We start from the raw sequence: 15008 nt of genomic DNA on the forward strand, positions 1-15008 counted from the left end.
ATAGGATACTTTATCCTTTTGAAGTTTGGATTCTCTACTGAGTTAAGCCAATTTAAATGAGTTGTGTGAAAAAGTAGAGGTGAAGGGACAATATAATTTTATTTTATATTTTGGAAGATTCCGCTAACAGGCAAAACTTTGCTTCCCTTTGCTTTCATGGATTGTGTCTTGTTCCAGAATTACTTATGTGCCTGCAGAACATTTAGAAGAGTTCAAAATAAGTTTGGGACAACAATCTGGAGGAATAATGGCACTGGATATTTTTTCTTCCTACACTGGCAGGTAAGTGAAATTGTAAATCTGCTACAGTGAATGAATGATACAGCAAGTTATAAAGAAGAGTTTTGAATCCAGAGTCAGAGAGTAGTAGAAATGAAAAAGACTGAATTCCTTTTCTCTCTTTCAAGATTTTAAAAAATATTCACCCCTTTCCCCCATATTACTTAAGGAGTGATCATATATTGTGGAAAATTTGGAAAAAACTGTGAAAAATCAAATCAAGAAATTAAAACATCTTTAGTTGTACCACTCAGTATAGCACTTTCAACATATTGAGTTTTGGGAATTTACCCCAGATATGAGTATGATTTCATTAACTCCCTGGAACCTACAATTTGTATGGTATTGTATCACTTTTCCTCTTTCATAAGCAAACATTTTCAGAAATTTTATTTATTTCTTTATTAACGTACATACAGATTCAGAAACATTTTCAGTAGTTACGTTTTTACTCTTTTGGAGAACGTTGAGCTGAATGTCTTTGTATATATGCATGTTAGGAAATAGTGTATATGGCTTTTTAAAGCCTTTTGATATGCAGTGTATTAAGAACCTTTAAATAATACAGGAAAAGTAGTCCCCCCCCACCCCCCCATTAGGAAAGGCAGAAACTAGGTTTTGATGCTGCTGCTGAGTTCAGCACAGGGAGAGAAATAATGTCATACTGCCTTTCCGGGAAGAATGAACCACTTTACACTTCCAGCTGTGGGCCTGTTTTTTTTCAGTTGCATTAGCAACTGAGTAACAGATTTCTCTTTAAGCATGTTGTAGAGAAAAATGGCTTTGCAAACATTCTGAGGTTTGCTCACAAAAGTTCTAACATCCCAGGGCACCCTGGTGTCCAGTGACTTTGCAGACGTCACGATATCACATTGCTCTTTCCTCTACAAGTTGCACATGGCTGCAGCTATCCAGAAAGTGTCAGGGAAGGAAAGGTGTGTTATGTGTTTAATAAAAGCAAAGAATGTCATGACCCTTAGGGCCTCTTGAATTTTATGGGAAAAGGAGTATTCATTCCACCCTGTACAAAACTCAGCCATACTCCTGTCTAGAATTTCCATCTCGGGGTTAATGACATGAATTGATTACAACTATCAGGTACTTCCTATTGAAGTGGTAAAATCAGTAATTCTGGTGTCCTCTGAAATATCATTTCAGATGGCTTAATTAAAGAATATGCCAAGATAACATGGTATTCTTACTAAGTTCTGAGGCCTTAAAAGCACTCAAAAATTTACTATTAGAGCGAAAGAGCCACTTTCAGCACTGTGCTTCCCTCCCAGCACAGAAAGGAGAAGGGCCTGAATTGTACAGTGCTGTGACTAGCTGCTTCCCTGCAGAAAAAGTATATTTGCTATTAATATAAGGGTGCTCAAAACAAAATGGTCTTCGTCCTACACAGGAGGAATCTGCACCGGAGAGGTTAAGTTACTTGCCCAAGTTTCATAGCTAGTAAGTGGCAGAGTCAAGGTTAGATGCATGCAGTCAGGCTCCATGTTCTTAACCATTGGATCCAAAAAAGAAGAATTGCACAAGCCCAGTATAAAAATATGGGGCAACATAGCATGGAGGTTGAGAGTCCAGGTTTTGTAATAAGATGGCCTCAATTCAAGTCTCACCTCTGCTCCTTCACTGTGTGACTTTGTGCCAATTTCTGGCACCTTAATGCACATGAAAGAGAGTTAGTTATTATAGTTGACAGAAATTTCGTTGATATTCAATAGCAAACACGAGTGCAAAATTCATTCTTGGCTGAGTGAGTGCTGGGGAACAGAACCAGTCCATTCTGCTCTTTGGAGCACATGACCCAAGACCCATAAGCCCCAGCCTAGGATGGATAAAGAATAATCAGCACATTTACAGGAGCATATCTGGGTTAGTGAAATGATTCGAGATTGGAGAATCATTTGAAGAGAATGGGGTTTTTGTATCAGAAGACTCAGGATATTCATCATCTTATAGCTCAAAGGGCAGAAGCATGTGATGTAATGTGTGTGCTTGTGTCTGCGCAGCTCCCCCAGCTTGGGCTTTAGGAGTAAGAACTGAATATTTTAGGTACTCTTTCAAAGTTCTCATTCCTGTCTATGTTCCTTACCTGCTTTTTCTATCATATTCTCTCCAGTGGTGTTTCCAGAGGGCTAGGCCTTGTATCTGCCTTGCATCTTACGGATTGAGCTTCACTCAGACTAGTTCTCAGTCAGCTTCTTAACATCGTTTTGAAAATCCTTCTTTGGATCCATTCTCAACCATCGTGTCACACTGTCGGGCTTAGGCTCTGGGGACCCCAGCCTCATTCAGAGTCTCCTTCCTCAGTTTACACAGAGGGGGAATTTAGTCACAAAACCGATGGGTAGGAACCACAGGCAGGTGGATTTCCTTTTAACAAATGAAAAACAAAAATCTAACATTCAGGTCAGAGAAAGAATGAGACATTCAGGGAGAGCCTGGACAAATTGTTTGGCAGAAATGTTGGGAAACATTCAAACACAGTCGGATAATTGGATTAGATGACTTCTGATCTCAAAGTCTGAAGATGATATAATTTGACAGAATTATATCTGCTCGGATATACTACTGTGTATCACTAAGGTGTATTTTCATGTTCATGCTGGGTAGAATCAAATTCATTATTCCTGTCAGGGGAGAATGGATATGATCTGAACATATACTGTCTTGAGATTTTTTCAATTTCTATAAAAATCAACTGCAAACATTTATTGAATTAGAGTTTTTAAAGCCTTCTCTATTTTCAAAAGAATATGTAGACCTATTTCTTTAGAAATCCATTTTTTACTAACAGCGTAAGGCCACACCGTAATTGATTTAACCATTCTCTATGGCCCTTACAATGCCATTTACAATGCCTTACAATGCAAAGTGTTCCTTTGGGAAAACAAAATGTTTCTTGACAAGGTTATTATTTTATGGTTTTATTTATAGTCAGTTAACAGATTGGACACATTTTGCTGTATGCCTGGCATTTGGCAAAATCTGAATTCCTACAGAAATCGAAAACTGACCTTGAACACAAGCGTACTGTAAACTGCTTCCTGTAAGGAGAATTCTGTGTCTGGCTCCTTTGGATGGGCTGAGCTGGACCATAAGCATTTTCCATCTGTCTTCAAAAGTTGAAGGGAAAGCACTGGTCCATCCTGAGGAAGCAGAGATGCTACATTCCTGGTGTACTTGGTGATAAGCTCTTTCAGGCCAGGGATCTATCAGGGCTTTGCAAGCTTATTACCCACATGGTACTTCTACTTTCTTGCGCACGGTAAGCATTTAAGATATAACTTGTTGAATAGTTTTCTTTAAAATTCTGGCATTTTCCCTTTCTTTTCATGCCTTTCCTTTCTTCGTCCATGTTTCATTAGGAAAGAGAAAGACTAGAAAAGATTCTTTGTGTTCTGCTATATCTCCAGACTCAGTTATAGTAGATTGATTCTAATATAAGACTTTTATTTTATGTAAAATAAAATACAGGTTTTATTTTTCCCCTTAATGTAAATTATTATCTACTTATTAGTTAAGTATGGTGAAAATATAAAACAGTTCTGCATTTTTAGCCAAACCAACAATAAAGTACATATAAGACAACCTTGCATGGCTTTACTAGGATTTGGGAGTACTCACTTTGTAACTCTTTAACAGAGACATTCCAGAGCTACCAGAGCGAGAAGAAGGAGAGGGGGAAGAAAGTGAACTTCAAAATGCAACGTACAGCAGTTGGAATCAATCCAGGCGGTAAGAACTATTTCAGTCTTCCACCTACTTGGTGTTTAAAGATAGGGAGGGGTGGTTTCAAGTACTGGGTTACAACTTGCTACTGTGACTTTGAGCAAGTAGTTTAATATCCCTTACCCTCCTTTTCTGCATGGGCACAGTGGAGAAGATAATTTGTATCACACAGGGTTAAAACTAACATGTATTTGAGGATTTGACACATAGTAGGGACTAAATAAACTAGAGAAAATTATGCATAGGTAGTTGGAATATTTTTTGTATAGTTGATCTTAGGTAAACCACCAAATGTTAACTTGAAATTTTTCTAGCATTTGTAGAAACTAGATATTCAAGCATATATATTCAAAATGTGTGTGTAAGCATCTTATCATAGGCTGTAGTTATTCTAACCCATGCTCTTTCTAGAACGAATCTCATATATAATAGAAAAGACGACTTCCCTACATCTGCTCGGATATACTACTGTGTATCACCAAGGTGTATTTTCATGTTCATGCTGAGTAGAATCAAATTCAGTCTAATAGGAATTTTTTGAATCCTGATTATGGACCCAGATGAGAGGCAGGTGATTTTGTGAAAAACAGGGAAGTGTAAGGCATAAATACCGCCTTTAAGGAGGCTATTACGCATTTGGGGAGGCAAGATATAGAGACACACAAAGTAATTAAAGAAAAATATAAGGTATTTTGCATTAAGTGTAAAATATAAGTAATCATTGGGTACTTTCTCTAAACAGATCTAAAAGTGACCATCACAAAGGTGCCTTTTACATAGTAAATACTTAATATTTATTCTACAATGAATAAATAAAATTCTCGAGAGAGAAAAATTTCTACTCTGCAGATGTGTAGTACAGTTTGATGAGTTTCCTTGCTCACCAATGAGCTTGAGGCTACAGCCATCACATGTAAACATTCTCTAGGTCAAATCCTGTTCAAAGTATAGGAGACCTTTTATGTTGCTTTCACAAAAGACAGTAAGCATTTTCAGCCATCTAAAGTGACTTTTTGATTTGAATTTTTAAAAAACTGTTTAGACTGCTTAGAGAAATTAAGGTCTTTCTACATTATTACCCACATTGAGAATATAAGTGGTAGATCTGTGGCAGAAAAAATATTATAAGATACTAAGTTTCTTGTTTATTTGAAGAAAGAGGCAGAAGCAAGTTAGATAGAATTATAAATATTAGATGAAATTATATATTTTTATATATGTATATATACACACAGTGGAATGTTACTGCTCAGCCATAAAAATAATGAAATTCTGCCATTTGCAGCAACATGGATGGACCTAGAGAATATTATGCTTAGTGAAATAAATCATATAGAGAAAGACAAATACTGTATTATATCACTTATATGTGGGATCTAAAAAATAAAACAAACAAATGTATATGCAAAACAGAAACAGGCTAACAAATATAGAAAACAAACTAGTGGTTACCAAAGGGGAGAGGGAAGGCTGCAGGGACAAATTACGGGTAAGAGATTAAGAGATATAAACTACTGTGTATAAAATAGATAAGCAACAAGGATATACTGTACAGCACAGGGAATTATAGCCATGATCTTGTAATAAATTTTAATGGAGTATAATCTGTAAAGATACTGAATCACTATGCTGTACCCCTGACATTAATATATGTTAAAGCAACTGTACTTCACTTAAGAAACATTTTTGAAATAATAATTAAATTTTTAATTTAAAAATAAAAATAAATAATAGAACCTTTTAAATTTAGGGGAGAATTCAATATCATAATGCATGTAGAGTCCTTAGTCCAGTGCCCAGTACAGAGTGAGCACTCAGTCAGTGTCGGTCTTATCAGCATCTTCATCATCATTATTCATAACAAAGAAAATAAAGCGTTGATCACAGGAATCATTATGAAATTTTCTTATGAGAAGGGTATAACTTATGGACCAGAAGATTTTTATAGTTTTATCCTCGATTTTAGCCTTCATGTCAGCCTAAGAGGTGTCTCTAAAGGCAGTAACTAATTTACAGAGAGGATATGTCTGGAGCTTCCATAAATCTTAAAGAAGATACTCTGCCCTCTCTAACCTACATAGAAGCACTAAGGTATTCTGGGGGGAAAGTTCATCGAAGTTCATGAGGAAGCTTACCAAAATAGCCAGAGCTTTTAGTAAATGAGGAACAAGTGTTAATGAATATGATTTACAACATTGGAAACCTGGTAGGACATTTTTTCATGCGGTCAAGAAAAATTTACTTTGTGTGGAAATAGAGAATACTTTTTAGCAAAGCGTAAATTTTAAGATTGTAAATAATCTGTGTTACACCTTTGTGTGATTTTCATGTACAGGATTGTATCATACTGTATGTATCATTTTCCAGCTTACTTACTCTTCTCTCAAACCGATGTCTTGGAGATCTATCATGTTGATACTTAAATGTCTATTTCATTCAGTTTATTTGTTGCAGTGCCTTTCAGTATATGAGTATACCACAGTTAATTCTCATTGATATTTGAGTAATTATTATTATAATAATTCTGTGCAGTAACTATATCTTATTTTCTTATATGTATGGATGAGAATTTATCTAGGTGTATATCCCAAAGTGGACTTGCTGGCTCATAGATTTAACTGTATTATTTACTAGAAGTTGTCAAATTGCTTTTTAAATTGACTATACAAATTTTTACTTTTATTTCTAATATATAAGAGTTTTCTTTTCCCCACATCTTTATTACCACATCATATGATCATTTAAAAACTTTTTGTCAACCTGATGGGTAGAAAATGGTAAGTTATCTTAGTAAACAATGTATAGGCATAACAGGATTGAGGTGCTAGGGTACACATTTGCTCATTTGTCCTATGAATTGAATACTATACCTTGTTGACATTACTTCAGTAATCATAATTATAATCATCATAATAAGAGTAATCAGAGATTTATTGATTGCTTAGTATGTCCCAAAGCTTTGTGTTGCACGTTACATGTATTCATGAATGTAATCCTCACCGGAGCTCTCTGATGTCGAGACTCTTGTTGGCTCCGTTTCCCAGCTGAGGAAAGTAAAAGAGAGACTAAAGAAGCTGCAGAGGGTCACACAGTTGTTAAGGAGCAGAAGGGTAGGACTTGAGCCCAGGAGCTCTTGGTTCTAAGTTCAAGCAGCCTGGCCTCAGAGCTCTGTTTTACCTTTGCTTTTCTGAATTTCACTCTATTTTAAACCTGTGCTCTCCAGAAAGGCTGCCATTTTTCTGTAAAACCAGCTCTGCACATGTTCTGTAAAATTTTTCTTTTATAGGTCTCTTTTTTTTTCTTTCCACGGAATGTTTACCATGTTCTGCTCTGTGAATCCTGAGTCTGGTTCCTCAGTGCTGGGGTCCTTTTGGCAGCTCTGTCTTTGGTTATCTGCTCTGATGTTTTGAGGAGTTACAGCCTTTCCTCTAAGGAGTGGATCTGAAAACACTTTGCTGTCTGTGCCACATCCTGAGGAAGCACAAGGCGCTGGTACCCAAAGGCTGTTTAACCTCTCTGTGCCTCTTCCCTTTGTAAACTGGGGCTGACAAGAGTATCCACCTCATAGGAGTGATTTGAGAATTAAATCAAAGTGTATGGAACTCACTTAGAGAACAATGCTGAGCACATGATAAGCCCTTAATAAGTGTTTGCTGCTGATGATCTTTTTCATATTCAGGGAATCATAAGAGCCACTCTCTAGTTTACACCAACCACAAAGAGCCCTAGGAGACATTTTCTTTCATTCTTTCTTTTATTTATTTTTTTTACATTTTTAAAAGAAGAGCGAGGAAGCCCCATCTATGTATTTTGGATTCTTAAATATTAAACACAATGGCTAACTCTGCTGACTTTAGTACTTTGCCATTTTATCTTAGGAAATGGAAGAAGTTGGTTCTTTTCTTTCCCAGAATTCCTAGAATGAAAGAAAATGATGAATAGGATTTTAACTAGTTTAAGCTATTCTCACAGATTTGTTAAGATCAAGAACCACGGTGAGATCCTTTTAGACTAAACAATAGATCTCTAGGATCTTAGATTTCTAATAAAGAAAAAAGTGCTGACCAAAGAAAATGTGGGTTTCATCATCTACCTTCATGTGACCAGTTGCCTGCCCTCTCACTCCACCTGTAGTACTCTTTTTTTTTTTTTTTTTTTGCGGTATGCGGGCCTCTCACTGCCATGGCCTCTCCCGCTGCGGAGCACAGGCTCCGGACGCACAGGCCCAGCGGCCATGGCTCACGGGCCCAGCCGCTCCGCGGCATGTGGGATCTTCCCGGACTGGGGCACGAACCCGCGTCCCCTGCATCGGCAGGCGAACTCTCAACCACTGCGCCACCAGGGAAGCCCCTGTAGTACTCTTTTATCCCAGTCTTTTCTTACTGTGACCTCCCTCATTGCACAGGAGTCCTACCTACCTCTATCCTTTCGTTTCTTCTGGGAGCACCTCAAATGTCAAGTTTGAGGGCATGCTGGACCGTGCTTTCTTTATTTATCTGATGTCCAGTGTCAGCTGACTCCCTTCCTGCAGCTGGGAGTACACGGCACAGTCTCATTACCTGTCTCAGAGCTTTCTACTCAGTATCTCTGTTTGCTTCCAGTCACCTGAGCTGCTCCTTCATCTTGGCCAAACACCTCGCTGCAAATCACCTTATTCTTATATTCTGCCTTTTCAAAAGACATGTGTTTTCAACTCATCCATAGCTCTGACAGCTATTTGCAATTATCAGATAAGAGTTCGTGTGGTTATTATGTGGGTAGAGGAAGTACATTCAGGACACAGGCAGAGGCAAGCGCCATGGCCCCAAGGTGGGAGAGCATGTCTGATGAACCTAGGGGACAGCAAGATGATGTTGTAGCTGGGTTGGAGAGAGGAAAGTGGAGAGCTGTGAGGGATGCATTTAGAAGGTGGTGATGGGATCAGGTCATGGAGGATCTTGTTAGCGCTGCTAACAAGAACTGCTCTTCTTGCGCTGACTGTTAGTTTCTAGGTCTGTGTTGGCAAGACAGACTTCTACAGAGGTAGGCTTCTGATACAGTGCATGCAGAAATGTTCTCTCTCTTGATTGGGTTGCTAAGCTTAGAAGGTACCATCTGTTTGAGGGTAGCTGAATTTTTTGATGTCTGCAGTATTAGAGCTTCTGGAAAATGGTCCTTTTACATTCATCGGTGCTCCAGCCTGGAGTATGAGTCCAATATTAACCTGTAATAAATAAGCTTCAGAAATACATTAGTATTTATCAGACCCTATAAAACACATAATTGGAAGAGTATTTAAAATTATCTTGTTTTACTACTGGTAAAACCTTAATAAAATGAGCAAATAATATTTGCAAAAATTAACATATGTAACATTTTATTCCTTTGAATTAAAAAAATGTGTTTACTATTATCATTTCTGAATCATTTTTTAGTGTGTTAGGTCAGTGGCATTAAGTGTGTTCACATTGCTCTGTAACCATCACCACCATCCCTCTCCGGAACTTTCTTCGTCTTGCAAAATTGAAACTCTGTATCCATTAAATAGCAACTCCATCCCCCACCCCATGCATCTTCTAGCAACTACCTTTCTATTTTATGTCTCTATGGATTTAACTACTCTAGGTACATCATATAAGTGGAATCATATAGGATTTGTCCTTTATTTCACTTAGCTAGCTTATTTCATTTAGCATAATGTTCTCAAAGTTGATCTATGTCCTAGCATGTGTCAGAATTTCCTTCCTTTATAAGGCTGAATAATGTTACTTTGTATTTATATACTGTTTTGTTTATTCATTCATCTGTCCATGGACACTTGGGTTGCTTCCACCTGTTGTGAGTAACATTTCTATGAACATGGCTGTACACGTATGTTTTCAAGACCTTGCTTTGAATTCTTTTGGGTATATACCCAGGGATGGAATTGCCAGATCATATGGTAATGCTGTTTTTAATTTTTTGTGGAACTTCCATACTTTTTTCCATAGGAGCTGCAACATTTCACATCACTACCAACAGTGTACAAGCGTTCTAATTTTTCCATAATTTCTACAGTTTTTCCCTGCCAACGCTTATTTTCTGGGTTTCTTTTTTGTTGTTGTGGATAGTAGCCATCCTACTGAGTGTGAGGTGGTACTTCCTAGTAGTTTTGATTTACCTAATGTTAGTGATGTTGAGCATCTTTTCACGTGCTTATGGGACATTTGTGTATCATCCCTAGAGAGATATCTAGTCAAGTCCTTCACCCAATTTTTGATCTGTTTGTTTGCTTTTGTTGTTGAGTTTTAGGGGTTTTCTAGATATTCTGGATGTTCATCCCTTATTAGATATGTGGTTTGAACAGATTTTTCCTATTTTGTGGGTTGCCATTTGACTCTTTTGATAGTACTTTTTGATGAACAAAAGCTTTTACTTTTACTAAAGTCCGATTTGTCGGTTTTTGCATTTGTTGCCTGTGCCTTCGGTGTCATAGCCAAGAAATCATTGCCAAACCCAATATTATGAGGCTTTGCCCCTATACTTCCTTATGAGAGTTTTAAAATTTAATTTATTTTTTATAGGGTTGAACTTTGGCGAGAACCAAGCAAATCCCTGGGCATCAGCATTGTTGGTGGACGAGGGATGGGGAGTCGTCTAAGCAACGGTGAAGTGATGAGGGGCATTTTCATCAAACATGTTCTTGAAGATAGTCCAGCTGGCAAAAATGGAACCTTGAAACCTGGAGATAGGATAGTAGAGGTACCCTCCAGTGAGCTTTCTGTGCTAAAATTATTCACCTGGGCCATCCTTTTTACCAAGGGAGTCATCATCTTTACACTGACCCAACATTAGAGTAAAATGTGTTTGCTGTTAAAGCATTTCTTTCTTATTTGTTAGTTTTCGTCCATAATTTTTCTCTTCAGTATATGATGACAGATTATATATCTCGATGTAGAGATGGGTGTTTGGGGGTATAATCAACTGTTTAAAAAAACATTGGCGCTAAAAAAAAAAAAAAAAAAAACATTGGCACTAAGATAAAATAATTAAGTTCAGTTTAAAGAACAAAGCAAATTTCTTGGGGAAATCATTGAATCGTTTAAAAGTATACGTACACACACAGAATGTGTACGTCATAATTAATCCCTTAAATGAAATTTTATTTCTAGAAATACTTAAATGTTGTTGGATGAGATTTTTTAAAGTGTCTTTTTAGTAAAGTTTTTATGCTAAGATCCTGATTGCCTTTTATATAAATGTCTCCCCTACCACCCCGGCCAATCCAAGCGTGGCTTTTCCTCCATCTCAGTGCTGTGCCCATTCCCCATTCATCACTAAGGGCTGTGTGTGTGTGTGCGTGTGCGCGCACGTGAGTTGGTATGTACACACGTGTGTACGCATGTATGAGTACTTCGTTATGTGTGAGAGAGAAGCGTTTGGTCAAACTGTACCTAATCCCTTAATTCAAAGCTAAGTTTAATATTTTAAATTAACTCTTCTCGCACGAGTCACTCATCATTTACTCAACAAATATTCCTGGAGAAGCTGTTGCGTTCCAGGTGCTGTAATAGACTCTGGGCATCCCACAGTAAATAAAACACTGTGCCTGCCTGTCAAGTGGGACAGACTTGACAGGTGATCAAGTCACTTCAGAACAGTGTGATGAATTATTTGATCAGCATAAGTATAGTTTTAGTTAAGGTTAGAGGAAGGGGTAGCTGACCCAGGTTTGCTGAGTTGTCAGGATTTAGAGAGAAGACTAAAAGAGACAACTTCCAAATAGAAACTGATCACTTTGTTATAACAACCATTATTTTTACTTTGTACAAGTGATTGTCTCTCATTTTCTAAATCCATATAACTTAGGCACTAAAATGCCTTAATTGTGTAGAAGAAGGTTAATAATATCAGTCAACTTTGAAATGAACATTTTGGGCATTGATCTATTTATTCCTTTATTGATTGTCTCTGAGAGTTGAAGAAGGAAAAAGATTAAGACTGGAGAGAAAGCAAAGGCCATGTCTGGTGTTTTGGTTTTTTTTCTTCTGACCATTTATAAGGAAGAATGATGGGCTTTTTTTTCTCTCTGCCTGCATCTTTGCTTTTCATTAGATGATACCTTAACCCCCTGTTAAAGGATTCTTTTTTAGTTATAGTACTACATAAAATTTCTAATTTAAGATTATCACAAGGCAGTTTATTTTATAGGTACTTCACTATTGAATACCTTTGACCTAAGTAGAAAAAAGTAAGAAATGTTTATGAATTATTTCAAGAAAAGATTAATCATAGTTTGCACCAAAATGTTTGTTTCAGTGTATTAAGAGAGTTAAAACATCCCTTTCAAATTGAAAAGAAAGGATTTTTGTGTGTGGTAAAATACTGCTAAGCAACAGTTTGTTGAATGTTGTTACGTGCAAGGGCTTTTTTCTGTAAATAAGGAGCCTTAGGCCTCTGTAATCCTGGGGATTCTAGAACATGTCTCTGCTAAGAGTTTCTGAAAATGTATGTAAATTAGAGACCTGAGAAGTATTCCATTCTAAGTATAGAGTTCTTTGGACTTGAGCAAAGATATTTAATGTCCTGTTAAATTTTCCCACTAATGGAATATATAGTAAACATAAATATTTTATTTTACAAAAAGTTAGAAGCCAGTTTTGTTGTTGTTGTTGTTGTTGTTGTTGTTGTTTTTGAGGTATGCGTGCCTCTCACTGCTGTGGCCTCTCCCATTGCGGAGCACAGGCTCCGGACGCGCAGGCTCAGAGGCCATGGCTCACGGGTCCAGCCGCTCCGCGGCATGTGGGATCCTCCCGGACCGGGGCACGAACCCATGTCCCCTGCATCGGCAGGCGGACTCTCAACCACTGCGCCACCAGGGAAGCCCTAGAAGCCTTTTTTAATATGAACTGAAAGAGATGTTGTTATTTCATCTAAGTATCAACATGAGGGAAGTTTTTTAATTAAATATAGTATATAATTCTTTTAAAGGTGATAATGTTCTATGCAGAGATCTAATAATTTTCTTTTTCAGAATTATGTCTACTCTGATTTTTCTATTTTGTTGTATATACCATTCTCTGGTAATTGGAAATGATAAAATTATACCAGTGCCCTATTGTTTTCTGGCAGGATTAGCATTTGGCCTTTCAAACTATTTTCCTTCCTATTCATATAGTGCATAAGCTGAGCTGATCATCACCCAGGCAAGCCGTGGTCAATAAAAAGTTACAAAATAACTTTCACTTTCAAGCTATTTATATAAGAATTACTAACAGATAAGCACAATTTCTTGGCTTCCAGCTCCTACCACGTCTACTGCAAAGATTCTTTTGCCAAACTAACCTTACCATAACCTGATTTTTCTGAACACCAGAATTTTGTTTTTAACTTCAAGCTTCCCTGTACAGAGAGAAATACACAAAGCCTCACACACCCACTTCCCATACCACTCTAATGAATTGGAAGAAAATTTGTACAGTGACTTTCATGATGAAAACAGTGCTGCTAGGCAGTTCCCGTATATTATTTCTTTAATGATGCTGATTTATTAATTTAAAGGAACAACTGGGCAATGTAAAGGAAGCAGAAGCAGAGCCTTCATTCTAATTGATTATTATTTCAGTTGATTATTGGAGACAGAAATCTGTGTCCAAAACAAGGGACCACAAGTCTGCTGGACAAATGAAAAGTTCTGGAGCCTCATAAGTACTCTCAATTATTTTTGAATCTGAAACAGATTTTTTAGGAGACTCACCCAGGATCCTCAAAACTCCAGATCGACAAATTGTTCTGTTGTTCTGTAGCTTCTTGAAATGTTAAGCTGAGGCCTTCCATTGCAGGTGGATGGCATGGACCTCAGAGATGCAAGCCATGAACAAGCTGTGGAAGCCATTCGGAAAGCAGGCAACCCTGTAGTCTTTATGGTACAGAGCATTATAAACAGACCAAGGGTAAGCAAACACAAAGGGCAAGGTAGGCATATCCAAACAGTATTCAACTTGGAATCTAATGTATCCAGGGCCAAGTTGTTTCTAGGACCCGAGATCGAGTCTTGAAATCTCAGGAGACTTTTTAGAAGTTTATTTTGCTTTTTTTTTTTTGCTTTTTTTTCCCCCATTAAGTTGTCCTGGAAATCCCTTCTACCATGTTTAACAGACACTTGAAGCCTGTTAAAAGCACACAAGTAGGATTCATTGGTGGCTCATAGGCATCTAGATGGATAATTATTAGTGTTCACTCTAGTCATAAAATATTTAAGTTGTTAAGAGGGATGTGGTGGAGTCATTCAGGTTGATAGTCTGTGACTATCAAGTCCCTTAGAAGCCAGAGAGATTTCATTTTCTTTATAAATTTATTCTCTGGACAGAATTTCCAGTTTATGCAATCTCATGATTTCCTGTGCATGATCTTTAATGTATTTGTCTACCCCAGTGAACATTAACTTTCCACATGATGGATTTTGTTTAAGCTGTATGTTTATATCTAGTGATTTCATTCATACCTGCTGTTTCCCAGCCATCATTACTAACTGTATAGCTCTCTTTACCGTATAGCCACTGGTGGACAGAGACCTACTAATGCATTTTACCATCAGTCGTCACAGGTGAAATGGCTTTAAAAAATGTTTTAGAAATTCTAAGCACATTCAGTGAATGCTGTTTATGAAGATACTAAGTGAAGCTTTGTGTATTCAATGTGTTGAAAATTATGAAGATGAAAATTATGCCAAGAGTTTAAAACTTTTTTTCTATTTCTTCTTTATGCCTCGGTGAAAAAAATAATATTTTCCTGTGCAGCAGCTCTTAAATATTTTGGGGCCACATACCCCTTAGAAAGTTCTTCACATTTACTGCAAAGTTTGCATAGCATTTCCCGAGTTTCCTAGATGTCCTGAGGCTCATAGAGAATTTCCACTTCTGGATTTAAGAACCCCTGTCATACTGAATCTCTTTGAAATACCTCCTTATTAGCTTTTAGGGTTTGTTGTATTTAGAAAGAAAATGTTAACACATGTGAGGGAAGTGAAAAGAATC

General features: G+C 37.3%; 1 protein-coding gene across 7 annotated transcripts in view; it reads left to right on the forward strand.

Annotated features, from left to right (window-relative positions):
• MPDZ (multiple PDZ domain crumbs cell polarity complex component) overlaps positions 1–15008 on the forward strand; it is a 165554-nt gene that overhangs the window by 113195 nt on the left and 37351 nt on the right. For 5 of the 7 annotated variants that reach the window (XM_060102121.1, XM_060102123.1, XM_060102125.1 and 2 more), the window contains 4 exons: positions 178–282; positions 3928–4020; positions 10557–10734; positions 13815–13925. In XM_060102121.1, coding sequence (XP_059958104.1) covers positions 178–282; positions 3928–4020; positions 10557–10734; positions 13815–13925 — 487 coding nt within the window. The remainder of the gene's footprint in view (positions 1–177; positions 283–3927; positions 4021–10556; positions 10735–13814; positions 13926–15008) is intronic. The other 2 variants (XM_060102126.1, XM_060102127.1) reach the window with 1 other exon arrangement.

Source organism: Mesoplodon densirostris, chromosome 6 (genome assembly GCF_025265405.1).
Source record: "Mesoplodon densirostris isolate mMesDen1 chromosome 6, mMesDen1 primary haplotype, whole genome shotgun sequence".
NCBI classification, from domain to species: domain Eukaryota; kingdom Metazoa; phylum Chordata; class Mammalia; order Artiodactyla; family Ziphiidae; genus Mesoplodon; species Mesoplodon densirostris.